Genomic DNA, 25,770 nt, shown 5'->3' on the forward strand with positions numbered 1-25,770 from the left:
GCATACCTAAAGATTTATCTAGGACACGCTGAAAGCAAGGGCCTTTGTCGCGTCACGTACCTTCTAAATATAAATCTTTATGGTGCCCCGTAAAAGAGAGCGCGCGCGGTGTTCTCCCCCGATCCTTTCGGTTACAACGGAACCGCATGCACGCGCCGTGAATTTACCTTCGTGCGTAAGATTGCGCCATGGAATAAATCCTACCTCCCCCCTTTCGCAAGCATGCGGCACCGTAGCGTTCCTCCTCGCGAGGAAACCATCGAGCGCGTACGTACATACATGAGTCTACGGAGCATCCACCCCGGTACGCCTAGAATTCAACAAAGAGAGAAGGCCGGCAACTCGCAGGACGCGAGGTAGATTAATATTGTAAGATCTGGAAAGATAGTCGAGACTGACAAGTCGTATAGAGGATCGGAATGAAAACAAGTTGATCACAACAGTAGGAGTATTGGCCGTACAGCCTAAGACCTAGGCGTGTGAACCAGGGATCCCGGAGAGTTCGAGTTCAAATCTAAGGCAGTCTCCTAGTTATTTTTCGCCTCTCACAATTCAGAAGTGGGATAAAATCCGCTACCCCTCGAAGACAGTTGAGATTCATCCGCTACCCCTCGGAGAGGAGGGAGTTGAGAAGCAGCTGGCCGGTAGTGAAGCCTGAACATGGAGGTCGGGACGGACTCAGAGGAGTGAACCAACATGGAGATTGGGAAGGACTCAGAGGAGTGAACCAACATGGAGATTGGGAAGGACTCGGAGGAGTAAACCAACATGGAGGTTGGGAGGGACTCAGAAGAGTAAATCAAAAATGGATGTTGGGAGGGACTCAGAAGAGTGAACCAAAAATGGAGGTTGAGAGGGACTCAAGTGGAGTGAACCGACGATTTGGAGACATTCGGGGACGAATGTAATGTCAGGCTGGCCGAGCTGTAAGATCTGGAAAGACAGTCGAGACTGACAGGTCGTATAGAGGATCGGAATGAAAACAAGTTGATCACAACAGTAGGAGTATTGGCCGTACAGCCTAAGACCTAGGCGTGTGAACCAGGGATCCCGGAGAGTTCGAGTTCAAATCTAAGGCAGTCTCCTAGTTATTTTTCGCCTCTCACAATTCAGAAGTGGGATAAAATCCGCTACCCCTCGAAGACAGTTGAGATTCATCCGCTACCCCTCGGAGAGGAGGGAGTTGAGAAGCAGCTGGCCGGTAGTGAAGCCTGAACATGGAGGTCGGGACGGACTCAGAGGAGTGAACCAACATGGAGATTGGGAAGGACTCGGAGGAGTAAACCAACATGGAGGTTGGGAGGGACTCAGAAGAGTAAATCAAAAATGGATGTTGGGAGGGACTCAGAAGAGTGAACCAAAAATGGAGGTTGGGAGGGACTCAAGTGGAGTGAACCGACGATTTGGAGACATTCGGGGACGAATGTAATGTCAGGCTGGCCGAGCTGTAAGATCTGGAAAGATAGTCGAGACTGACAAGTCGTATAGAGGATCGGAATGAAAACAAGTTGATCACAACAGTAGGAGTATTGGCCGTACAGCCTAAGACCTAGGCGTGTGAACCAGGGATCCCGGAGAGAGTTCGAGTTCAAATCTAAGGCAGTCTCCTAGTTATTTTTCGCCTCTTACAATTCAGAAGTGGGATAAAATCCGCTACCCCTCGAAGACAGTTGAGATTCATCCGCTATCCCTCGGAGAGGAGGGAGTTGAGAATCAGCTGGCCGGTAGTGAAGCCTGAACATGGAGGTCGGGACGGACTCAGAGGAGTGAACCAACATGGAGATTGGGAAGGACTCAGAGAAGTGAACCAACATGGAGATTGGGAAAGACTCGGAGGAGTGAACCAACATGGAGGTTGGGAGGGACTCAGAAGAGTGAACCAAAAATGGATGTTGGGAGGGACTCAGAAGAGTGTACCAAAAATGGAGGTTGAGAGGGACTCAAGTGGAGTGAACCGACGATTTGGAGACATTCGGGGACGAATGTAATGTCAGGCTGGCCGAGCTGTAAGATCTGGAAAGATAGTCGAGACTGACAGGTCGTATAGAGGATCGGAATGAAAACAAGTTGATCACAACAGTAGGAGTATTGGCCGTACAGCCTAAGACCTAGGCGTGTGAACCAGGGATCCCGGAGAGTTCGAGTTCAAATCTAAGGCAGTCTCCTAGTTATTTTTCGCCTCTCACAATTCAGAAGTGGGATAAAATCCGCTACCCCTCGAAGACAGTTGAGATTCATCCGCTACCCCTCGGAGAGGAGGGAGTTGAGAAGCAGCTGGCCGGTAGGGAAGCCTGAACATGGAGGTCGGGACGGACTCAGAGGAGTGAATCAACATGGAGATTGGGAAGGACTCGGAGGAGTGAACCAACATGGAGGTTGGGAGGGACTCAGAAGAGTGAACCAAAAATGGATGTTGGGAGGGACTCAGAAGAGTGAACCAAAAATGGAGGTTGAGAGGGACTCAAGTGGAGTGAACCGACGATTTGGAGACATTCGGGGACGAATGTAATGTCAGGCTGGCCGAGCTGTAAGATCTGGAAAGGCAGTCGAAACTGACAGGTCGTATAGAGGATCGGAATGAAAACAAGTTGATCACAACAGTAGGAGTATTGGCCGTACAGCCTAAGACCTAGGCGTGTGAACCAGGGATCCCGGAGAGAGTTCGAGTTCAAATCTAAGGCAGTCTCCTAGTTATTTTTCGCCTCTTACAATATTGATGCGTAAAGCCACCATAAGCGCGCCCCGCGCGATCCGTATCTCAGAATCTCGCGTTTGTTTGCTCTCCTCGTGGACCAGGACAGCGGATCGTTACTCACGGCGGATTATCCGGCTAATTAGTACGTGTCGTTAGACGAGCGTGCGATAAAACGCCGCGACTCGCTGTCAACCACTCTCGGCCTCGCGCTTGCCTCGTTCTCCGTCACTGATCGAAAACACCTTAAATCCCTCCACCGAGAGCTCTTTCTCTTTCTGTCCCACTCTTCTACACGCACACACATATGCACTCTCTCTTCCTCTTTCTTGGGAACGGGAGGGAAACGAATTAGCCGCTCGCACGTATAAATAGTCACCGGTACCGCGAGAGAAAGAGAAAGGGTGGGACGGGGAGAAAAAGAGAGAGAGAGAGAAACGGCAAAGTGTCCGCGGAACTCCATCGAAGCTGCGCGCGACAAGACGGTCCATGATCACGATTTATGTCGCGGAGCAACATCGAGTACAACGTGGTAGCAGCACTTCTTTGAATAATAAGATATCTTTTTGCGTCGCTGGAGATCGCTCGAGAGAGACGTCGGTACAGATACGTACAAATTCGAGAGAACCCCGAGGGGGTGTTTTTGATTTACCGCGCGCGGAACGAGCGGTTCTTGAGCGGGCGATACGAGGCACGAGTTACGAGGCAGGAAAGAGGTGAGCCAGCGAGGAAGCGATGAAACGAGCGCGGTTGACGGAATTATTATTCCCGTTTCTTCCCAAACGTCTGTTTCTCTCGCAACGCCTCCCTTTCCACGACCCTCTCGCGACACCCTCGCCCTTCCAGCAGCAGCAAGGTAGCTCGTTCCACGTATGGCGGCATCGTCGGAAGCGCTTGTTTGTTCAAGTCCGCGCTCAGTGAAAACTGAGTGCACGAGATCAGAGAGAGAAAGAGAGAAAGAGAGAGAGAAACTCGCGACATTTGAGCAATATATGGCTACAGCTGTCACGCGCGATCAGTTGTTTTGTATTCTGATATTGTTCAAGCATCGCGAATTCAAGCTGCATAAATCACAAATTATTATCGAAAAAAATTATTATTACAAGGATAGAGTTAAATTGTCGACCAAACTGGCAAACTTTATTGTGAAAAATTACGTTTCGGCCAGGCTTCCGGCCCTCTTCAGGTCAAAATTAAATACAAAGACACACTCTTTTGCTGACCTTGGTTGAGTGCTGACATATTTCTGTGGCGAACTTGGTGAATCTTTGTTCGTAATTCTTTGTCATTTTCTGCCAAAAGTGACTTTGTATTTAATTTTGACCTGAAGAGGGCCGGAAGCCTGGCCGAAACGTAGTTTTCCACAATAAAGTTTGCCAGTTTGGTCGACAATTTGACTCTATCCTTGTATTAAATTTCTCTGGCGGCATTAACTATTTATTTTGAATTATTATTATATTTATATTATTATATTAAGAATTTATATTAATAAGAAAATGGCGATGGAAAGATTTACATAAAATGATTTTCTCGACGCGGCGCTGGAGAATCATTATTGACGACGAAAGATTATTGCAACACGTGACAGGGAATGAAACTATTTTGTAAAGAATTATTTTGTGGCGCTTCACAGTTATTTCCTTCGAGATGCTAAAAGATGTTCCGATTTATTGTACGCGCGATGAAGGCGTCAGTATACGAGGGAATCCTGAGAATACGCGGGAACTCGGAGCGAGGGAAAATCTTTCGTCGTGACTTCCCGCGTGCAACCCTCCCTCCTCTCGCTTGTCATCGGACGAGAACCATGAATTGTCTCGCGGCTCCTCCGGGGAATACTAACTCCGTTATTCGTCGGGTCTTCCTCCGATTTTTATTTCTCCAACGACAGGCGAAGCGCTCCGATAGAACGTGACGTTCGTCCGTTTCTCGTTTAAATATTTACATTAAACATCCTTAACGCAAGTTAAGTTTGCCCGATGAAATTTTCGTTCGATAAACGATGAAACGGAATTCTCCTGTGAGATTGGTCGTAAGGTGATACCGCAAAATAAAACGCCGTCGTTTGTTTTGGGTCGCTTTAAAAAATACGATTCGGTGCCGCGAACACGCGTGGAACGTAACGCGCGCGACTTTCGGCTTCGACGGTAGCCAACGAGGAAATCGTAGCACCTCGCGTAAATTTAGAACATTGTTTTCCGGCCGAGTAAATACCACCGTGAGTAATCGCTTCCTAAATCCGGCCTCGCTAATCTCGGCGACTTTTGCCGCGCCATGGTGACCATACAAAAGTTTGAGCGGCGGCGTCACAGGAAATGCAGCTTGCAATAAAAATCTTTTTGTAATTTATCCACGTTGCGTGATTCTTAAGTCTCTCGAGCGAACGACGATCAATTAAAGGCGCGCGGATTTTACGCGAACGCGAGCGCGTTCGCGTGGCAACGCAGAATTGTTTCTTCCGGTGCGTTTGGCATCGACAGCGCACGAGGTTTATTATTAACTCTTTCGGATCGACACGCATATCTCTTTGAAGAGCGCAGTCTTCGGCAGTGGCATAACAGACCAAACAGCGGTTCCAGGTATCGTTCTTGCGAAAAAGCTACGCTTGCTGGGCTCTTTTTAAGCGCCGCGCTAAAGTCATAATACTCGCCGCGAACGAGCGTAGAGACCAAAGCCACGTCGTCTTCTGGGAAGACTGTCAATGGTGGAAATTACTTTTCAAAGGGCTGATTTACACGGGAACGACATATTCAATCGCGGATTCTCGATTGAACGCTTGTATCTATTAGATGAAAATTAAGTGGAAATTTTTCGTCTCTTGCGTTAGTATCTGTATCCTTCCAATGTTTCTGAGAACCATGAGGAACGAGTGTCACTCTTGAACCGCAAGCGTCGTACCGTGAAATCGCTTCCTGTTCTTCGTCCGCGCGCAATGGACCAGCACGAGTCGTTCACACGCACCCGCTAAAGCGTGATCGTATGCGATGCACCTGAATAAGAGGGTTCAATGAGGGAGGGGGAAAATGGGATCGCGCAGTAACAGGTCATTAATGATGGGAGATGAAATTGAAGCCTCGAAAAGTTTTGTTACTCTTTAACTGTATAGTCCCTATCGCTTCAATGTAGTATATTATAGTAAGATTTTTTAATATACAGGGTGTCCCGGGTTTTAACCGACAAACTGCGGGAGCATATTCTACTAGTGGAAATAAGAAAAAATTCTTATATCGAGTTTGCTTAGAAATGCTTTATTACAAAGTTATAAACCAATATTGAAAAGAAATATGAGACAAGTAACAACGGATTTTTTCACAAAAATATAAATTATCTACGCAATGATTTAGTGACGCATTTCAAAATGTTGTCCTTGCACATCGATACAAGCTAGACATCGACGTAGTACAGAATTTGTTACAGTACGACGTTCCTGAAAATTTTGTTGCATCTCAGTAACTGAATTAGTAATTCGTTGCTTTAAATCTATCTGGTACTCTCCTGTTAGGAAATCTACGTTGATACTCTCGTACGGCAGCTCGTGCATTTCCGTCACAGAATCCGTACACGAAATGAATATCGGTGTATTCCTCATTTGAAAACACTTTTGGCATTCTGATAGTAATTGCTAGTTGACACGACGATTGAAATCTAACGGCTACTGTTGTGAAAGTAACAATCATACTGAATCGTTTCAACATAGTGAACATGAATACATGTGAATACACGTAACATAAACATCTTCGACCTTCCAAATTCTACACTATGTTCCGTTGTTACTTATCTCATATTTCTTTTCAATATTGGTTTATAACTTTGTAATAAAGCATTTCTAAGCAAACTCGATATAAGAATTTTTTCTTATTTCCACTAGTAGAATATGCTCCCGCAGTTTGTCGGTTAAAACCCGGGACACCCTGTATAAGATTTAATTTAGTTTCGCACTCAATCAGTTGAAGTACCCGATGCGTGCAATAATATGTAGTACAGAAATGAAAGTCTAAATGAGAAAAAGGGCATCACAGTCCGCCTTCTGTTGACCAACTGGAGAACCTTGTAGCGCAAAACAAAATTATTATTTTTAGAGATTAGATTCGCATTATTCTTTGGCCGTTTTTTGTCCGTTCGAGTTACTCTTTCGAGTCCGAGTTGCTTAATATAATATTACTAAAATACTACTTATGTAAATAAATAATATATACAGGGTGAGGCACCTAAAACAGGCCACCTGAATATCTCGGCTGTTATTGGTGATAGAAAAAAATCTGTCAGGCCAAACTTGCATGGTTTCGAGGGACACATAATTGGTTATAATAATTTTTCATTAGGTGGACGCGTAGAGGTCATATGAAGGTCGACTTCGTTTTTTTAAATAGTATTGATATGTTTTTTTACGTACCATCTAGTAGAGAGTTTGAAGATACGCACATTGATCTACGGGTCAAAATCATTCAAGGTCACTGAAGGCCAACTGCAAGGGAAAATAATTTACTTTATATTGCCTAGAGTTCCCTGCTATTAAAAATACTGTAAACTCAGAAATGAAAAAGTTCTAGCCCTTAGAAATTTTTTCTTTTCCGAGAAGTTCTGAGTTGATGATATCATTATTTTTTATATTGCCTAGAGTTCCCTGCTATTGAAAATACCGTAAACTCAGAAATGAAAAAGTTCTAGCACTTAGAAATTTTAGCCTTCAGTGACCTTGAATGATTTTGACCCGTAGATCAATGTGCCAGTTTGCAACCATGCAAGTTTGGTCTGACACATGTTTTTCTATCACCAATAACAGCCGAGATATTCAGATGGTCTGTTTTAGGTGCCTCACCCTGTATATATATGTATAATGTCATATTAAATAATATGATACAATATAATAATATACTATATAATTTTAATAAGATAATAAAAAATAGTCGAAAATAGATGATGTGCATAGTGCGATATTATAACAATTTAATAACAGCTATAATACTAAGAATAATAACAATAATAACAATAATGTAGTATAACAGTTTATTATATAGGATTGTAACATATTAGTATTTTTAATAACAAATTTGTTGCAACCCATATTATTAAAATCAGATTAAAGACGGGACGAATACATGTCAGAATTTAATAATTCAATTGTAACAGTAACTTGTAGAATAATAAGAAATTATCCCTTTACTAAAATAACACGGCAGCACAATGTTAATTAAATAACGGAACACAGTCCAGTATATAATCTAGCACAAGCTAACTTCCTCCAAGATGCATTGCCGCGGACGATCACGTGCGCGCCACGCTTTTTCCCATGGCGCTCGTGCGCGATGCCACCTGAAGGTAAACGACGCGAGTAGTACGCAGCCGGATCATTAACGATGGACGGAAGCAATGGATATGGCCGGAAGCCACGCACAGAGATGTGACTTGCGCGATGTCCTCCCGCACGGAACCTCCTTCGCCTGTCGACCAATAACTCGTGTCGACGGTCAACAACCGAGGACATCAAAACGTCTACTCCGCATTCGCCACGCGATGAACCAGAACTCGCTAGAAACTGTAATCGGGCTAGTTAATAATAAACGGATATGGGATATTGAAAATATCAAATGTTTGTTTTAAATAATATTGATAACATGGATTATATTATTTTAAGTATATCAGATTATTAGAATTACAGAACATATTAGATAATGATTATTATTATTATTGGATTCTATAATATATTAAATTAGATATTAAAGATATAAATTAATATATATTAGATACATGCAAAAGATTTTTAGTCTTTTTTCGGTGTTCTGATATTATTATTTAAACTTCAAATAAATTTTCGCTTTTTTACGTTTTTGAAGATACTGAATATTAAATATATTGTATAACATTAAACCTAACCTGGCAACTGATTTTAAAGAGAGTAAAACTTTCGTTCGCTCTCTTTCTGTCACCATCTCTGTTTCATGTGTCCGTAACCATGAAACTTTCGAAATTCGAAAGGATTAACTCGGCCGGTTCGGGATTCTCGTGTTCTTGAGCCGGTCCTCGGACCCCGTCTGACCTGAATCCACCATGCGGAAACCATACTAGAAACCATTGACGAAGACGCATTGCTTCCGGCCGTGCCCCCGAGATCCTATTCGCCGCGGCAAGAGACGTCACTCGGTCCGCGAACCGTGCAAATTTTTTATAACTTGTCGAGATTTTATCTACCTTAATGCCTACCACGATTTGTTATGCATTCAATTAGTTTGACGGAGATAAATACAGTTCGTGGTATGGTGGTGAAATTATTTGGTCCAACAATCCACGCGCGTACGTGAAGGAAACAGATTTGCCTGAAGTCGACGTTGACTGGAGAAAAGAAGAGCGCGTCCTGTTTCAGGACCTTCCCCCATTTTCCGTTTTTTTAATTAAGCATGCACAAACACATTTCCCGAGACGGCGTGCGTGTGCCGTTTACTAACGATTTCTCGGGATGCGTCCGGTCCAATTTTCACGGTGCGCTAGCGTGGGATTCGATGGGATTTCGTGGGTGTGTCGAGACGTGAAAAAACTTTCCCATAAATTTTCTGGAGAGAGTGCGCCGGACCAGCGGCCGGCCGCCGCTCCGGATATGCACCGGGCCGGAAAAAGCCATCGGGTTGTGACCCCTCTCTTGTGGAAAACGGTGGAAGAACGTGTATCCGAAGGACACACGAGGGAAAAATGAAAGAGCCAAAAACGATCGACAGACTACTTCTCCGAACCGTTCGTTAACTTTCAAAGCTGATCGCTCGAGGAAATTCGGGTAGCGGTGTAAAACTTGCAACTTGATCTCAATTTGTGATAACGATGATGATGATGATACGAGGTGAATAAAGATCAACACTGTTCAACAAGATCGGTACACCAGTTGGTTGTTGTCGATGACAGAAAGTAAAGTAAAACTGTGAAAACATGTTGCTCGTCAGGAGGTTGTCATCGCTCAGATAGATTACATGGCGAGTTGCGCTGTAGACGTGTGTTCCTTCCGGGGTTCGACAATCCTGCGAGGGGGATCTCCGTGTCTCGGATCCTTATCGTATGTCTCGATCCGTATCGAATTTCTCGTTCTAAATCTAAATTCGCGACCGTTTCCATTTATAGTCTTGCAGCATTCAGGAAGACTTAACAATTGAAACGATCGAGAGGAAGTTATTTAGATATCTTCGAGTGAAGAGCTACGATTCTATGATCTCGCAATTAATATATTAGGTTGGTCAAAAAGTCTTTTCGTATTTTATGTAAAAAGGAAACACTTGTTTTTCACAAAACGCACTTTTATTTTAATCATCAATATAGTCTCCGCCTCGTCTAATGACCTCCTCCCATCGATCTACGAGCTTGAAAATTCCGTCCTTGAAAAAGGCACTAGTCTTGGAATTAAAGAAAAGATTCAACTCTCTTTGGACTTTGTCTGCCGAAGCGATTTTTTTCCGTTAAGAAAATTTTGCAGGGATCTAAAAAGATGATAGTCGGATGGCGCGAGGTCAGGAGAGTATGGTGGGTGCTCGAGAAGTTCCCAATTAAGCTCTCCGATTTTTCTCAACGTGAGTGCACTCACATGAGGACGAGCGTTGTCCTGGTGGAAGAGGATACCCTTACGATTAACAAGTTGGGGTCGGAGTTCCTTGAGTTTTGTCTGAACTCTTTCCAATTGCTGACAGTAGAGGTCCGTATTGATAGTTTGATTTCTTGGTAGGAGCTCATAGTAGACAATTCCGCGCACATCCCACCACACACTTAACATGATCTTCTGCCCGTGGATATTCCGCTTTGGAGTCCTCTGAGCTGAACTTTCGGACTCACACCAACTTCGTTTTCGTACCACATTATCATAAAAGATCCATTTTTCGTCGCACGTAATTAATCGATCAAGAAAAGGTTCGTTGCGATGTCGGTTGAGCAGTGTAACGCACTTGGAGATGCGATCAAGCTTATTCCTCTCGCTCAATGCATGCGGTACCCACTTGTTCAATTTTGACGCAAAGCCAAGTTGGTGGAGGCCGTTGATGATGGTTCCGTGAGATACTCCGAATTCTGCCTCGAGCTCGCGAGTGGTAATATCCGGGGTTTCTTTGACTCTGCTTCGCAGGCGCGCTTTGTCGATGACCGAAGGCCTTCCGGACCTGGGCTCATCCTCCAGGTTAAAATCACCATTTCGAAATTTCTCAAACCAAAATTGGCATGACCTAACGGTAATCACATCTTGTCCAAAAACTTCACATAAATTTCGATGGGTTTGAGACGCATTCGTGCCCCTTTTACACTCATACAACAAAATTGGCCTAATTTGCTGTTTTGAAAGCTCCATTTTGCGATTTTTTTATAACCTCACAATAGCTCACAGGCGCTCTACGTCTGCAACAGTTTGTACAGCGAGGTTAGGTGAATTTAAAACAATCACCCTTTCCCCTCCCTTTCATTGTTTGCTTTGAATGCAGGCGCGCAAAGTAGAGCGCCTCAAAATACGAAAAGACTTTTTGACCAACCTGATAATAATTCCATTGTATCACAATTTTTACGAGTTACGACTTCCAAGAATTCATAAATTTCTCATGAGTCTAAAGTCGACTAAAAAGATAACAATTCTATCATTATTATCAGTAGATCAACTACGCAACTCGACATTTCCTCTAACAAAAATAGCAAGAAGGTTCCTTCCAGCTGATATTTTATTTTAAGATAATTCGCGATGCGTTAAATTCTTGCAGATTGACCGCGAGTATGCCCATTTATCTACGTCTAGTAGCTTCTAAATGGGAAAAGGGTGGGGGCCAGAGTGAGCGCGCACGAGGGTCTACGATGTAATTACCACGTCACGGTCGGCGGCGCCCTTGCGAGCGCACCTGCCCAACGAAACAGAAAGCTCGGCCGTAATAAACGCTACGCTGCGTCGCGTGCGCTCGCAATTACGCACGTGCGCGATCTCGCGTTTTGCTCGCCGCGGTGTGCGAGCCCGGTTGCGCGGTTCAACGTCTCGGGAGTCCTTTCGGCGTCGGGTTGCGCACGGCAATTAACGATGTATCAAGTTCACGATTACACGTAGCAAAATAAAAATAAATCCCTTCTTCCCTCCTCTCCTTTTTCCTTTTTCTTCCTCTTCTCCACTAAGAATAGACAACAGTGGCGTTAATTCGTTGCTTTTTTTTCTTTTCTGTTCACTGAAACTATTAACGCGCCTAATATTCTTGTAGATCCTTCTGTATTCCCTTCGAACAAAACCGCGTTTTTCATTATTTACGAACTTGCTGGTACCTTCCGCACGAGATAGAGCAACAAGGGAGTGATTTTCGGCGAAGGGAGTTACGCGCGCCGAGATTTTCGAAAGGAAAAGAGGCGCTCTGAGGGAGAACAATGGGACATCGGTGCGTGAATCGGGTCACCAAGAGTCGAACCCACAAGAGCGCGATGGGATCGCGCCTCCGAGGGAACCTTCCGAGATAAAAGTTTTTTAGTATTTTTCAGTGAAAGGAGGCATTCTCTCCCGCTTCCAGCGAGTACTAAGGACTTTTTCTCTCTCTCTTTCTTTCTTCTTTTTTTACTGAGACTCGCGAGCCAGAACGAGTTCTCGTAAATCCCTATTATTCGCGCGGAGGACCGTAGACAGATGTCCACCCCGAAAACCTGTTGATCGAGTTCGAAGGCGAGAGTCAGCCACGCTAAGCTAGAGACTCGAATTTCGTGAAGTTCTGCTTCCTCGCGACTTCTCGAGCCTACTCGAAAAGCACTCGAAAATTCGCGTCGAGCGCGAGCAACTTCGATCCCGCAAAAGCTCGTGGCGCAGCGCGCGGGCAATAATTATGCGCTCGGGGAATGCTCGCGCGGGACTTATGCACGGGCGATAAAGCTGAATAATAATTTAAAGCTAAGTACCTCATTGACAGCAGGTAGTAGACGTGCGGCGCGCGGCATGAGCAACAGCGGCGATGATTACACACCGGTAGTGCGGCCGTAAATCAGCGGAATCGCCGCTCCATCGTTCCATCGGCGTGTTCCGCGCCTTACTCGCGAGGAGGAATATATTATTGCCGCACGTTGTTCGCAAGCTGCCGCAACCCGGGGATGCTTGTCGCTCTCATGAGGATAAATATAAGTTATTAGGAGTGTGATTTAGTTTTGAGGGTTTTGCAACAGACGGCTGTAGTGTCAGTTTGTTCCAATAGCTGTTTCCGATAACTGTTGTTTCTTACAGTCTTGACATTATCCATGACATTTAGTAGCATTATAGCAATAGATGCAACAACAGTCGTGTTTATATCATCGTAAAAATGCAACTTCCGAAACAGCGTTTTCGACATGCGTTGCTTTTGTTTTTTAATCAAAACAAAACTGCGGCTTACGGTTATAGAATTCTTGTGGAAACTTATGGTGATTCTGCCCCATCAATTAAGACGTGCGAATACTGGTTTAGACGCTTTAAAAGTGGTGATACTGATGCGAAGGACAAAGAACGCTCGGGACAACCAAGAAAGCTTGAAACTGCAGATTTGCAAGCATTATTGCACGAAAATCCAACACAATCCACTTCAGAACTTGCCAGAGCGTTAAATGTTGATCGTACAACAATTGCCAAACATTTACATGAAATGGGAAAAATTCAGAAGGAAGGGAAATGGGTTCGACATGAATTATCGGAAAGTGCCCTTGCGAACCGGTTGAACATTTGCATTTCGTTGATCGCCGGGCAAAAAAAGAAGAGTCTTTTGTCTCGGATTGTTACTGGGGATGAAAAGTGGATCTATTTTGATAATCCGAAACCGCGGAAAATCATGGGTGGATCCAGGCGAACCATCAACATCCACTCCGAGACGCAATATTCACGGTTGAAAAGTAATGCTCCGTATTTGGTGGGATAGTGTACTACGAGCTGTTAAATCCGCATGAGACTGTCACGACTGATCGTTATCGACACCAATTGTACAAGTTGAAGCAAGCATTGGACGAAAAACGACCACCAATTGCGAGTAAAGGACGGAAAGTGATTCTTCTTCGTGACGACGCTCGACCTGACGTTGCGTTATCAGTGAAAGAAACACTATTAGAGCTTGAATGGCAAGTCTTCTCCGGACATTGCTCCATGCGATTATTATTTGTTCCGGTTGATGCAACACGCTTTAGAGGATACACACTTTCATAATTTCGAAGAAGTGCGAAAATTCGTCGACGAATGGATCAACTGAAAAGAAGAGTGATTTTATCGTGGTGGAATCCATCTCTTGCCAGAATGATGGGAAAAAGTTCTAGAAAACGAAGGAAAATATTTTGATTAAGGTATTCATTCATTATCATATTTAAATACATGCGTTTTTGAGCAAAAAAACCCTCAAAACTAAATCACACCCCTAATACATTACATAGATATACGATTCGATTAATCTGCGCGATAATACACCGCGCGAGCACTATACGGGGAAATAATTCTCCTCCAAGTTTCCGCGATGACAGAAAACATGAGCTGTCTTGTCTCTCTCTGTCTTTTTATGTCTTCCTCTCGATCTTCTTCTTTGTCGCTCTGTTTTTCCTTTTTCTCCTTACATTCGCTTGTTCTTTTTGCGCTCGTGCGCCGCTTGTAATTCGATGCAACGATCCGGACCAATGCTTTCGTATCCTCCTATTTGGCCATCGACATTAGGAGTGATTTAAATTCATGGCGATCGAAATTAAGGTCGCCCCGCTCATTTCGCTCTCGCCCGTGCCATTATGGGATACCTTTATATCGCGGTTCGAGAGTGCCGTTCATAGACGATTCATTGTATTCAGAGGGCGTTCGCCATTATAATTTGCGTAATATTCGCGAATATCACGCACCGTCGCCGGCCCCCCAGGTTCAAAATTCGCACCGACGAAACAATCTCCGCGTGGTTTTGACGCCGCGATTCTTATGTGTGTTTTATTCTCCCCTTCTGTTGATAATATTGTAAATTAAAGTAGACTCATAATATGATAAACATACGTTTCCTTCTCTCTCTCTTTCTCTCTCTTCTTCTTCTTCTTTTCACAAGATGTCATAAAATATCACAGTTCTACAATAGTTGATTCTCTATTTTTGTTAATTGATTTCTGCTCTTCTTCAAATGTCAATTTTTTAATAATCTTTGAAAACGCGTGTGATTTTTGAGAAATTAGGTACAATTTAACCTTGAAGGTTTCTCAACGTTCGCAATAACCACCGTAGGACGATCCGTAAATTAACGGCGAGATCTGCAGGATCCTCACGTCGCCATCAGTCCCATCGCATTTGAAATAGGAATTCGAAGATTCGAAGAAGAAAGGGTGGTCATCCCAAAAAATCAAGATATCGACACGGGTGTCGTAAGGAATTCTTAATAAGTTTGCCTCCGGCGTGCCGGATGCGCTAATCGTTCCTTCCCTCGGTAATAAAAAAAACACGATCACAAACGGATGATATTAATCCTCCGGTACTCTAAAAATTCAATAGATACATAAGATACTAATACTTCAATTAATTTTTTTCCTAATACATTTGTTTATTCATATTCTAATACTTGTCAATTTGTTCTTCACTATTTTTTTATACTTTAGTGTCTGGTCTATTAGCCAAGTACTAAAGTAAAAAACATTTCAAGAAGCAGAGGAAAATAAAGGGAAAATTAGTATATCTGTGAGATACAATGCGACCATTTATGGGAGAAAAATATTGCGAAGGGTTAAAGGACTTCAAAAGCAACATTACACAAAAAATCATTAATCAAATTCCGTAGCGTAGTTTTATCATAACAAATTCAGATCCACGCGATTCGGATCTTTCTTGCAGTCAAATAAAGAAAAAGAGTTGTCGCAGATAGGCAATTATTAGACAGAAAATTATAAATAAAATTGCGTTACGTGATTTCGTTATAACAGAGTCGGATCCGCGCGATTCGGATCTGGCTCGCAGTCCGTTAAAGGAAACGTTGCCGCGGGAGAGTCGTTGGCAATTGAGATGCGCGATACGTTTTCACCTGTCGACGAGCAGCAGCCATCTTCGTTTTCAATTGCCGAAACATGCTGCTAATCATTTATTCCTCGCGCTACCCTCCTATCCAGGCGCGTGAATCTTCGGGACAGGCCGAGCTTTCGGAGAACATACTAATGGAGAACGAAAACGTCGTGACGTCGAGAACGTCTTCTGAGCAGACTTTTGCACTGTACTTTCGTTAAATTTCTGTAAATTTCATCGACGCGCCAATTAATTAAATTGATATTTATTTCGGACTGTGGCATTTTTTTAATGTATCGAGTTGTAACAAGATGACGGATGCGGTTAACGATTAAGTTGACTTTACAGACCGAGCCGAGAAAAATGCAATTTATATTCCGAAATTGTTCGCACGCGCGTGATAATAACGATCCGTGTGGCGGACGTAATGCTTCTAATTAAAATAAACGCTCGATTTCGTTCACGTGATAACAGTGGCCGGAATGGAGAAACCGAAATGCGTATGCTCATACGAATATCTTAGTCTGGTTCGTCCATCACAGGAAGCTTTCCCGTGACACGTTCGTCGTACACCTCTTCCTGCCAATCACGATCTCTCATTCTATATTTAGAAAGCAGCGATTACACGATTACAACTGCAGTACGATACAGTTGCCATCGTCGCTTCCAGATCGTCACTGCAATTAGAATAATTCTCGAATTCAGTCAGATTCTTAAATTTATCATAAACATTTATTTAAATTAACCAGACTATTCCCATTAATTATTCGATCTAGCCAAATTAATCAAATCAATTGAATTATCGAAATACAAAGCCAAGTATTTTTCTTTTGAAAATCTTATCATTTCTATTTTTTTTTATTCGTTTATATCATTCTCTCGTATTTCATTTCTGGCATGGATTTAATATCGCCGTAATGCAAACAACTACGACGCAGAGAGTAAGAGAGAACGCTAGAGGGAGGGAAAGGGAGAAAGTAGGTAACGATGTAATTCGCGTCTTAGCGAGCTTTGTTGCGGAAACGCAGCTGTCGCGCTATCGATCGTCACAATGACGCTAATTAAAGGAGCGAGGCGAGAATAAATCGAAAATTCTCGTTTGTAGTCTCGCGGACGATACGCGCGGACCATCGCGACTTCACGCGACTTCACAAAGAGAGACGTCCAGCTGTCACAGGTTGGACCGCATAAAGATCTCTGGCATCGCTCCATCCAGAAATCCTTGACGCAACAAGATCAAAATTTGCTCGAGATTTTAAAGAATTGGCTCGCCCGAGGCGCAAAATGTAACCGCTAAGTCCGCTCGTATTTTTGAGTGAAGCTTAGCACTTCCGAATGAAGTTGCTCTCATTTAATCTCAACAATATCTCCTGATGATATATTATTTATATATATTGTTTAGAGTGACAGGAACGCGCGCTCGCCCGAGGAGCGTAGTTTTGCGCTCGCTCTCAGATTTTCATATGAAGGGGATAATCAAGAGCGCACGCGTCTTCCTCTCGCGCAGCGATCCCCGTAAAAACGTTGCGCGACGAGATTCCTACTCCCCGTAGACACATAATGGCTTTTTTGATTAGTTGCTTGCTTGATTTGTTGCGTGCCGATCGCAAGGCGAGGATTCCTGCGTCACACTCGCACAGGCTCCAACAGAGTATTTTATAAAACCCTCGGATGCCTCGACCTCATCCGTTTTAAATTATCCTCTACTTAAACGTTTTCGATATTCGAGGCTTGTAATTGTAATTATGTTGGGCTGATGGAATTATTTTAAACTAATTATATTGATTAGTTGAGTAGATTGATTGTATGCCACGTCAGTTATGAATATTATACTTATGCCGTCGAAATCGTGTTACTGAAACGAGAACCTGCTCGACCCAGCTGCACGAAAGTAATCTGGATGACTTAGCGGAAAGTGCAATAAATTGTCGTTGCCTCGTATTTTACGAGTGTATTTAGTGGGTCATCTCGCGTGTCGGATGCTCTAGATTTACGCCCGCGTCCAGTACTCGGGCTTTCGAGACTGCGCGAACTTTGTGCATCACTAGCGACATAATTATGGTCTCTCCTGACTTTCGCGTACGAGAGAGAGAAAGAGAGAAGGTCCCAACGAAGATATTAATTATATCATTATAATTATATATAATAGCAGAGCTTTATTTATCACGCTATTAAAATAGCAGTCGTGATATTTATTATCGCATAAAGATCGCGCGGATAACGCCCGCGATTCCATTAAAACAAAGAAGACACGTGCAAATGTGTGCTGTTATTTTTAACTTCCGACCGTTTCTGACATTTTTATATTCAATACATCGAAAAGCGCTACCGGTATTTTTAAAGATACAAATATAAAAGATACAAAACGACCTCGTGGGAGTGCGCGATTCTTTTTCCCGAGCTCGCTCGCATCTCATCCCGCGTTATCTCGATCTTAAAATTAACGATAGCGTTAGCGTGGGGACTGTCGTTGGCGGAGCCACTAATGCATGCCACTACGAACACGCGGACGATGAATCGCGGTCGCGTTTCCACCCCCGCGCCGACGGACGTTGCTGGAACGATTTACGGGCGCGAATTTTTGTCACCCCGCGGACGCGGCGACGATGACGACGAGAGTCGCTCCGCCGCGACGCCGATCGCAAATCACGGGCGCGAAGTGAATTATCGTTCTCGATTCCGCGCGGCTTTTAACGACGAGCCCGCTCGCTCGCGTTTAACACACCGAGCGCTTTATTACCGCTGCCGCGCGCTTCGGCGAGAACGCCGTATAAATAACCCGTGGAAATTATCGATCTGTACGGGGACCACGGCGTCGATCCTGTTGCAGGAGTAATTATGTGAGCCCCGCGGGATAAGAAGCAGTGAGACACGAACGCATGAACGAGAGAGCGATTCATTCACCTCGGTGTGCTGCCTCCAGCACCACCGCGAGTTCTGCAACGTCGGAGCGCGATAGGATAGCTGGATGGCGTGGAATTTATGATATCCGTTCTGGCAACGCTGATCATTCACCGAAACAATCGTATTCCACCTCGCGCTTCCGAAGACGCGATTCGCTCGTTACGCGCCGCACGAACTTGTATATCTCGCTTAACGTGTTATGCAAGATATAATTATTTCGTTGAACGGACAGGACACAGAAAGAGGGGGGGGGGGGGTCGTTGCCTCTCCTCTCGTCGCTGCGAGTTTGTCATCGCTCGACGCGAGATCGGGTCGTATAAATAGCGTCGCTGTCAACGACGTTCATCGATGGTACGCTCGCTTCGTCCTCCCCTCCCTCCCCGTTCCCAACCCCTCTCGCCGTAATTCTCTTCTCGTAAAATTGCCGGTGCGTTTTACGAGTATTTTCAATCGTGTCTCGAAGGAGCGTCATAAATGACTTCCTTCCGTCGTGATTAACATAATTCTCTCGGCATCGCGTTATTTGTATTAATACGTGCGCGCGCATGCGCCCGCGACGGCGACTGGACAACGGGGCGAACCGCAAGTGCAGGTGCAAGCGTGCGCGCGCAGGAGGGAGGGAAGAAACATAACATAAAAAGAGTCGATTAACGCGCGCCTCCGGTCCGTAACGCGAATTAACACGATCGTTTGTTAAGCGGCAGAACACGGGCGAGTCGGTGAGCAAGTTTCATCCGGCGTGACTTTAATCGACGGTTCAATTCAATTCAATTTAATTTAACTTAACGATTTCTTCAGTTCCTTTAATACGACTCTTGCCTCGATACAGTTCCTTTATTAAAGGATTTCCTTCGAATGTCTTATCTAATTTTGTCTTCCTTTACGGGGATGCTTTACGTACCGAGGCCAGGTACCACCAACCGCCACTTAAATAATTTTCCATTAACGATCGTCATTTCCGCTCGCGCTCCCTTAATACCGCTTGATAACAGCTTAATAATTATTGTTGCCGCGTTTTCCCCGAGAAAGAAAGAGAGAGCACGAGCGACAGCGTCAATAAGACACATGAATAATGCATGGAAATGAGTCGCGAAACATTGAAATCCACCCCGAGTACCCTTCGCGTTTCCTCTCTCCCCTGCTGCTGCGTCCATGCAAATTAGATCATATCGGTTATTTTCGTAATAATATCTCGAACGCGTAACGAGGCAGCGTTTTCCGACAGGCAGCTCCGAAGCGATCGAATCACGGAAGAAACGCGTATCGTATCGCGCATGCCCGATTCTTCAAATCTTGCGCGTTCATTCGCTCGGAATTCCCTCGACTCTCCCTCCTCGGGCCTCCGCGGTCGGAAACATAACTCTTCAAACTGGAAGACGATTTTCTAGCGCGCTGGGTAGAACACCGGAACATCCGCGGAATAAACGCGCGCGCGCGGGCAACGCCGACTAATACGGTGGAAATTACCGTTCGCCTCGTAAATCGATGCAACCGGCAATTTGCATCGGCAACGCGCATCATGCGGTCCCATTATGTGCCATGACATTAATATACGACGCATTAAGCTCCCGCGAGTAGATATCGTCCCGCGCCGACGATTCCTTCGCCGGAGGCCCGCGCGAGCTTTCAAGGATCCGCTGCTTATCACTCCGGGGCCCGAGCGAACGCCTTGGCTAGCTCGTAAATCACGTCGGTTTAATTTCAGTTAAAACGACGAATCCACTCGTTTGCCCGAGCAACGAGCTCGCCTCGCCGAATATTTTGCGCAGCCATCGCGGTTCGTTAGAGACGGAAATCTATCGCGTGGGGTTTCGAGTGTGCGCGGGACTTGCGTAACGTCATGTACGTGGCAAACATAGCGACGGTATTTAATTAAACGCTTCTCCTCTCTCTCTCTCTCGCTTTCGCTCTCTTCTTCTCTCTCTTTCTCTCCGTCGGATGATTGTTAATAGCCTCGGCGTTTATCTTCCGGATCTTTTCTGCCGCGCGCCTCTCGTTCTCCTTCTCGCTGGTTCCTAATCTCGCCATCAAGCGAGAAGCTAACGTCTCGAGGGCCGGTTGATGGGCTCTGAAAGTCAAAGCTGATCAGAAGCGCGGTAGCGCGTAACTATCCTCTCCTTGTACGTTTTAACTTTATTCCACGTTAAAGATAACGAGATGTATCAACAGACGTTTAAATATTTATGCCAGCGCGCGTTGCGGCCACCTCGCCGGCGTATATTATGCGCGAGACAACGCGCAACAACTTATTTATATATTCGACGTAATTGTGCAATATCAGAGGTGCGCTATTCGAAAAAAAATACAGTCATTAGCGAAAATTGGACATAATTGCGCATCCCTTTTTTACGCGCCGGCTAATTCGCGCGGCCGCTCCTCGCGAACCGATCTTATCGCGCACCGTCGCCGGTCGTCACGATAAAGCCAACTCCCACTAATAGAAGTGAATTATAATTTCTTGCCTCTCTCAGCACGCGAATCGGAGATCGGTGCAAAGCAGACGACTCCGCTCTGAATCCAACTCGTCGATCGTTTCAACTCTGCTGCAACCGCCTGAGCTTCGGACTCTGAAGTCGCTGGACCTCGATGGCGATCTGAATTACGCGATCGACTCGATGAAATCGAAAGCGATGCCGAGCGAAGGCGTCCCCGGATTTTTCGATCCTGCCGATTCCTCCTCGACTACCCCGGGCGCACAGTGCGCGATCGTGATGCAAACAGCTACTTCCCTCGGGTGCGATTACTTATGCAGTCTACGTTACTCGGCACTAGCATGCACGAGAGACCGCCTGCTTACCCTTCGTAACGTGTACTTTATTCTTTCCAGATGCGCTCGCGCCGATAGCTACTGGCGATCCGCTCGTTTAACAGCGTAACAGCGAGGCAGAGCGAGCCGAGCGGAGTCGGAGCCAAGACAGCGAGCGGTGAACGCTTCATGCGAGAGAGAGAGAGAGAGAGAGGGGGGGGGGAGAGAAAGAGGGCGAGAAAGAAGCAAGGGTGGAGGCAAAAGAAAGAACGAAAGGAAGCCCAAGAAGGGGATGCATAGGAATGGAACGTGACGAAAATACGTCCGCGCTTCACGAGGGTGCCACGAGCGAGTGAGTAAATGCACTTTCTGTCAAAATATTGGCTCGCTTTTGATAATCGCACTCGATAAATTTAATCCGACGCGAGCCTACGTGGATTCTGAAATTGCGTCCCGTTTTAGCCAGCTAAAACGTCAGCTCACAATGTATATGTTATATGATATATAAATATATTATATGATTAGATGTGCAAAAACTATAATTTAATGTTTACACTTTTGCCCGATCCTGAAAATTATTCCAAATTCTCTTCCAAAAATATTCTCTTCCATCCTTTTGTGATTTTGTATTTTTGATGTCAACGTTTATAAAATATCAATTATTAATAACATTAATAATTGATATTATTCTTTTTTTAAATAATTAAAGAAATTAGCAACAGAGCACAAATTAATCTGCAGACCTATTAAACACATAATTAGATAGATATGTTTTAGTTAGATATTAAAATACTAAAATAATGAAAATTATGTGAACGAAACGTTAAAAATGATTCGAACTCGCACAGATCTAAACATCAAGGCAATTTATTCTCGAATGGAATTCAAGCTTTCGATTCTTTGTGATTATCTCTTTACCAGTGGTTGAACGGAACTCATACGTGTACGCGGAATCGCTTTCCGCGGAAGTACTCGAGGCATGACGGATGCGAGACTGGCACGCGTCGTTCCGCTCCTCAAAAAGCGCGACGCGGGAAAAAAAGGAGGCGGAGAGTGCAGGGAGGGCAAGAGTGGCAGGAACAGATTTACAAAAACGTTAACGAAGTGCGTCACGACGACGTCGCCTCGCGTTGAATGCGCGGCGGGAAAGCGGGAAAGGAAAGGAGTTCGAGAGCGGCGCGCATGCGCGCGCGCTCTTCTCAGCCGTTTGAGATCGATTGCCGATCGCGCGATATCGTCGATCATGGGAGCCTGACTAACCACCGGTTCCGATTACGTTTCATTGAAATAATTCGAGATCGACCTCCTTCCCGCGGTGATCTGCATTAAAACGTCGGCGATTGCCGATCATAATGCCGGGCCTGAATTTATACAGGGTGTCCCGGGTTTTAACCGACAAACTGCGGGAGCATATTCTACTAGTGGAAGTAAGAAAAAATTCTTATATCGAGTTTGCTTAGAAATGCTTTGTTACAAAGTTATAAACCAATATTGAAAAGAAATATGAGATAAGTAACAACGGAGCATAGTGTAGAATTTGCAAGGTCGAGGATGTTTATGTTATGTGTTTTCACATGTACCAATTTTGATGGAAAATGTGCCACTGCAGTTTCGCCAAAACAGCTGGATACAGTTAGACGGTTGTCCATCGCACTATGCTAGACAAGTTAGAAACTGGTTAGATGAACATTATGCTCATAGGTGGATTGGTCGAGGAGGACCGGTTTTCTGGCCTCCAAGATCGCCCGATTTAACGCCTCTTGATTTTTATTTATGGGCAACTTTAAAAAATAAAGTTTACAGTACAGAAGTAATCTCGCTTGAAGATTTAAAGCAACGAATTACTAATTCAGTTACTGAGATGCAACAAAATTTTCAGGAACGTCGTACCGTAACAAATTCTGTACTGCGTCGATGTCTAGCTTGTATCGATGCGCAAGGACAACATTTTGAAATGCGTCACTAAATCATTGCGTAGATAATTTATATTTTTGTGAAAAAATCCGTTGTTACTTATCTGATATTTCTTTTCAATATTGGTTTATAACTTTGTAATAAAGCATTTCTAAGCAAACTCGATATAAGAATTTTTTCTTATTTCCACTAGTAGAATATGCTCCCGCAGTTTGTCGGTTAAAACCCGGGACACCCTGTATAACGATCGCGTTAGTGCGTCGCCTTTCCTTTCCATCTTTTCTTTTCTTTTAAAGAACGTTAATATTCTATGAAGCATAATAATGAGAGGCGGCTGCGAAAATGATTGAAAGCACGTTAGTGGAAGGAAGGGGCGAGACACGAAAATAAATAACAAGAGAGCAACGGACGTCGCGTGCATTAATGCTCTTCTATGCGCTCGTTTCTACCGTTCAAGAGATATATTTTCGTTTGTATCAATTTATTGGTTGATTTATTGATTAATTTACTATGTAGTATAACCGTTTCATGTTCACGAGGAGCGCGAAGAAAATCGACAAATCACGAAGCATCTTCGTGAACGGGAATTCGCGGAATGGTGCCGATGTACCCGATATTGCACCTGTTAAATTAATTTATTGCGTTGTAGTAATTGCAAGCATGCACGCGGTGCGTTTAAACGCTCGCGAACACGTCGATTTATCGCGATCGATAGCGCGTGCGTCGTCGCGTTGTAGATCGACGAGAAAGAGCCGATCCATCCATTCCGGCGTCGCATTGCTGACATCGCGAGCGCATCTCACGTGTAACCGGGATCCGAAATCTTTTCTCGGACGGGTTTGAAGCAAGAGGGTAAGCGGGAAAAAGAAGGAGGCCCTTCTAACGAAGATAACGCGGTGAGGGGCGCGTCGCGCGCGAAGATTGGACCGAGTACCGTTGACACGCGCCTAAGAACCGGTTTCTTCCGCAACGGCGACGCGTTCGGGCCCGTCGGGACGGCAATGTTTCGCGATAACGAGAAGAAGGCGATTCTTCGCGGCTGCAAGCCGGCAGCTGGCGCGAACGGGCCCCGTTCGGGGGGCAGGGATCAAAGAGAGGGATCGCGCGGATCGGCAGAGTTTAGTAAGGTTGCGGGACGGTTTCTATGTTGCGACGTGTCTACGCGGGAACGGGGGAGGCCCGGGGCCCGCAGGCCGGATTCGCAGCGGCGACCGCGCCGAACCGCTCGTGAAGCGCGAGATCGAATGGCCGCGCGGAATCATGAAGCCCCCGCGCGGCCCCGGTAGCGGCCGATTAAATATAACTCTTTACGATGGGAGACCCGCAGGAGACCTGCGAAAGCGAAAGCGGGCACGCACGGGTCCCGCACGTGTCGGAATCATTTTGATTCCACTTCGAGTCGCGCCGCGAACGAGAGACAGCGCTCGCGATGGGATTCGCGCAGAAGGAATCGCTAAGCGCGCACGCACACTGAAGACAAAGCCAAGAAAAAAAGCGCGATTTTCAAGCGGTGCCAGCCTTGGCTGAGTCCTCGAGCAATTATAATCCTCATTGACTCTCAGCGGAATGGCGAATGGCAAATCATTCCGATAAAAAGAAGAGTTTCTTCGCTCGCGCGAAAATACCTCGGTGGGGTTTTCGAGAATCTTCATGGATTTCCTCGAGAATGCCAGGTGCAACGTTATTTCTAAAGGACGTACACTCTCTTGAGTCATGAGAGAACGCTAGCTGCGCGCGATATCGACGGTATCTCTTTTTCTTTCTCTTTCTTTTCCCTTTCTTCCTTCCTCTCTCTTTCTCTCAACCGGAGAGGAAGATAGATAAACCGATAAGACTCTTTATTAGCTGTATGGCCGGACGTAAACAGTTTCATCGCGATAACGCGTTTCGCGATTCAAGATGAGTACTCAGCTGCAGTAGTTCAAACGCCGCTTTTGAGATTCTTACAAGTGTCCGAATTACTATAATAGGGTTTTAAGAATGTAAAACAGAGATTAAGGTAACGATCATTATAATATCGCAAAGCATCGATATATTAAGTAACTATGAATTACATAGAATTATTGATAATATCATTGGTTGAATCAGTAACGCGTGGTTCCCTAAAATTATTAGCAATTTCCAACTCTGCTGGAATTGATACAATCCTTTAATTCTGAGTAATTTATTGCAATTCTTAATGGTTTTCAATAAATTGCTAAGAATTAATGAGAATTTTAGTCAGTTTTTGTGGAAGCACAATTAGTGATGGTTTTCTTTTTCTCAGTAACATTTCCTCTTTTGTGTTCCATTATTTTTTCAAAAGTCAGATACGATTAATTATTTTCGATTAACGAACGTGACATAATTAAACGCGCGAGGTGGGATCGATCACGACGCTGTAAATTATTACATTATTATTATATAAATATATAAATTATTATTATTATTAAATAATAATAATAAGAAATACCGTTCCAGAACGGAGTATTCTATTTCTATATCACTCGATTTTGCATGCTTCGCGCGCCTTGCACTAGCGAAACGCGATGAAATCGAGATCAGGATAAGCCGCTGGAATTTTCGGTGCGCTCTTCG

General features: G+C 44.7%; 2 protein-coding genes across 2 annotated transcripts; one reads left to right on the forward strand and one right to left on the reverse strand.

The window, feature by feature from the left end:
• Positions 1 to 10,082: 10,082 nt before the first annotated feature.
• On the reverse strand, positions 10,083 to 11,000 carry LOC105278069 (histone-lysine N-methyltransferase SETMAR-like). The gene has a single exon (XM_026969670.1). The coding sequence runs from the start codon at positions 10,998 to 11,000 to the stop codon at positions 10,083 to 10,085; it is 918 nt and encodes a 305-aa protein (XP_026825471.1).
• Positions 11,001 to 16,111: 5,111 nt separating this feature from the next.
• LOC105278053 lies at positions 16,112 to 21,770 on the forward strand. Its single transcript, XM_026969677.1, has 3 exons — positions 16,112 to 16,156; positions 21,005 to 21,267; positions 21,361 to 21,770. The coding sequence occupies exons 1-3, from the start codon at positions 16,112 to 16,114 to the stop codon at positions 21,407 to 21,409; spliced, it is 357 nt and encodes a 118-aa protein (XP_026825478.1). The 3' UTR covers positions 21,410 to 21,770.
• Positions 21,771 to 25,770: the final 4,000 nt, after the last annotated feature.

This window comes from Ooceraea biroi, chromosome 1, assembly GCF_003672135.1.
Source record: "Ooceraea biroi isolate clonal line C1 chromosome 1, Obir_v5.4, whole genome shotgun sequence".
NCBI lineage: Eukaryota > Metazoa > Arthropoda > Insecta > Hymenoptera > Formicidae > Ooceraea > Ooceraea biroi.

Excerpts from the sequence above, each read along its gene's own strand:
- LOC105278053 (XM_026969677.1), top strand. The coding sequence starts at position 16,112 with ATGGAGAAACCGAAATGCGTATGCTCATACGAATATCTTAGTCTG. Across the intron at positions 16,157-21,004 it reads CATACGAATATCTTAGTCTG|CACGCGAATCGGAGATCGGT; the intron begins GTTCGTCCATCA and ends TGCCTCTCTCAG. Across the intron at positions 21,268-21,360 it reads CAAACAGCTACTTCCCTCGG|ATGCGCTCGCGCCGATAGCT; the intron begins GTGCGATTACTT and ends TATTCTTTCCAG.
- LOC105278069 (XM_026969670.1), bottom strand. The coding sequence starts at position 11,000 with ATGGAGCTTTCAAAACAGCAAATTAGGCCAATTTTGTTGTATGAGTGT.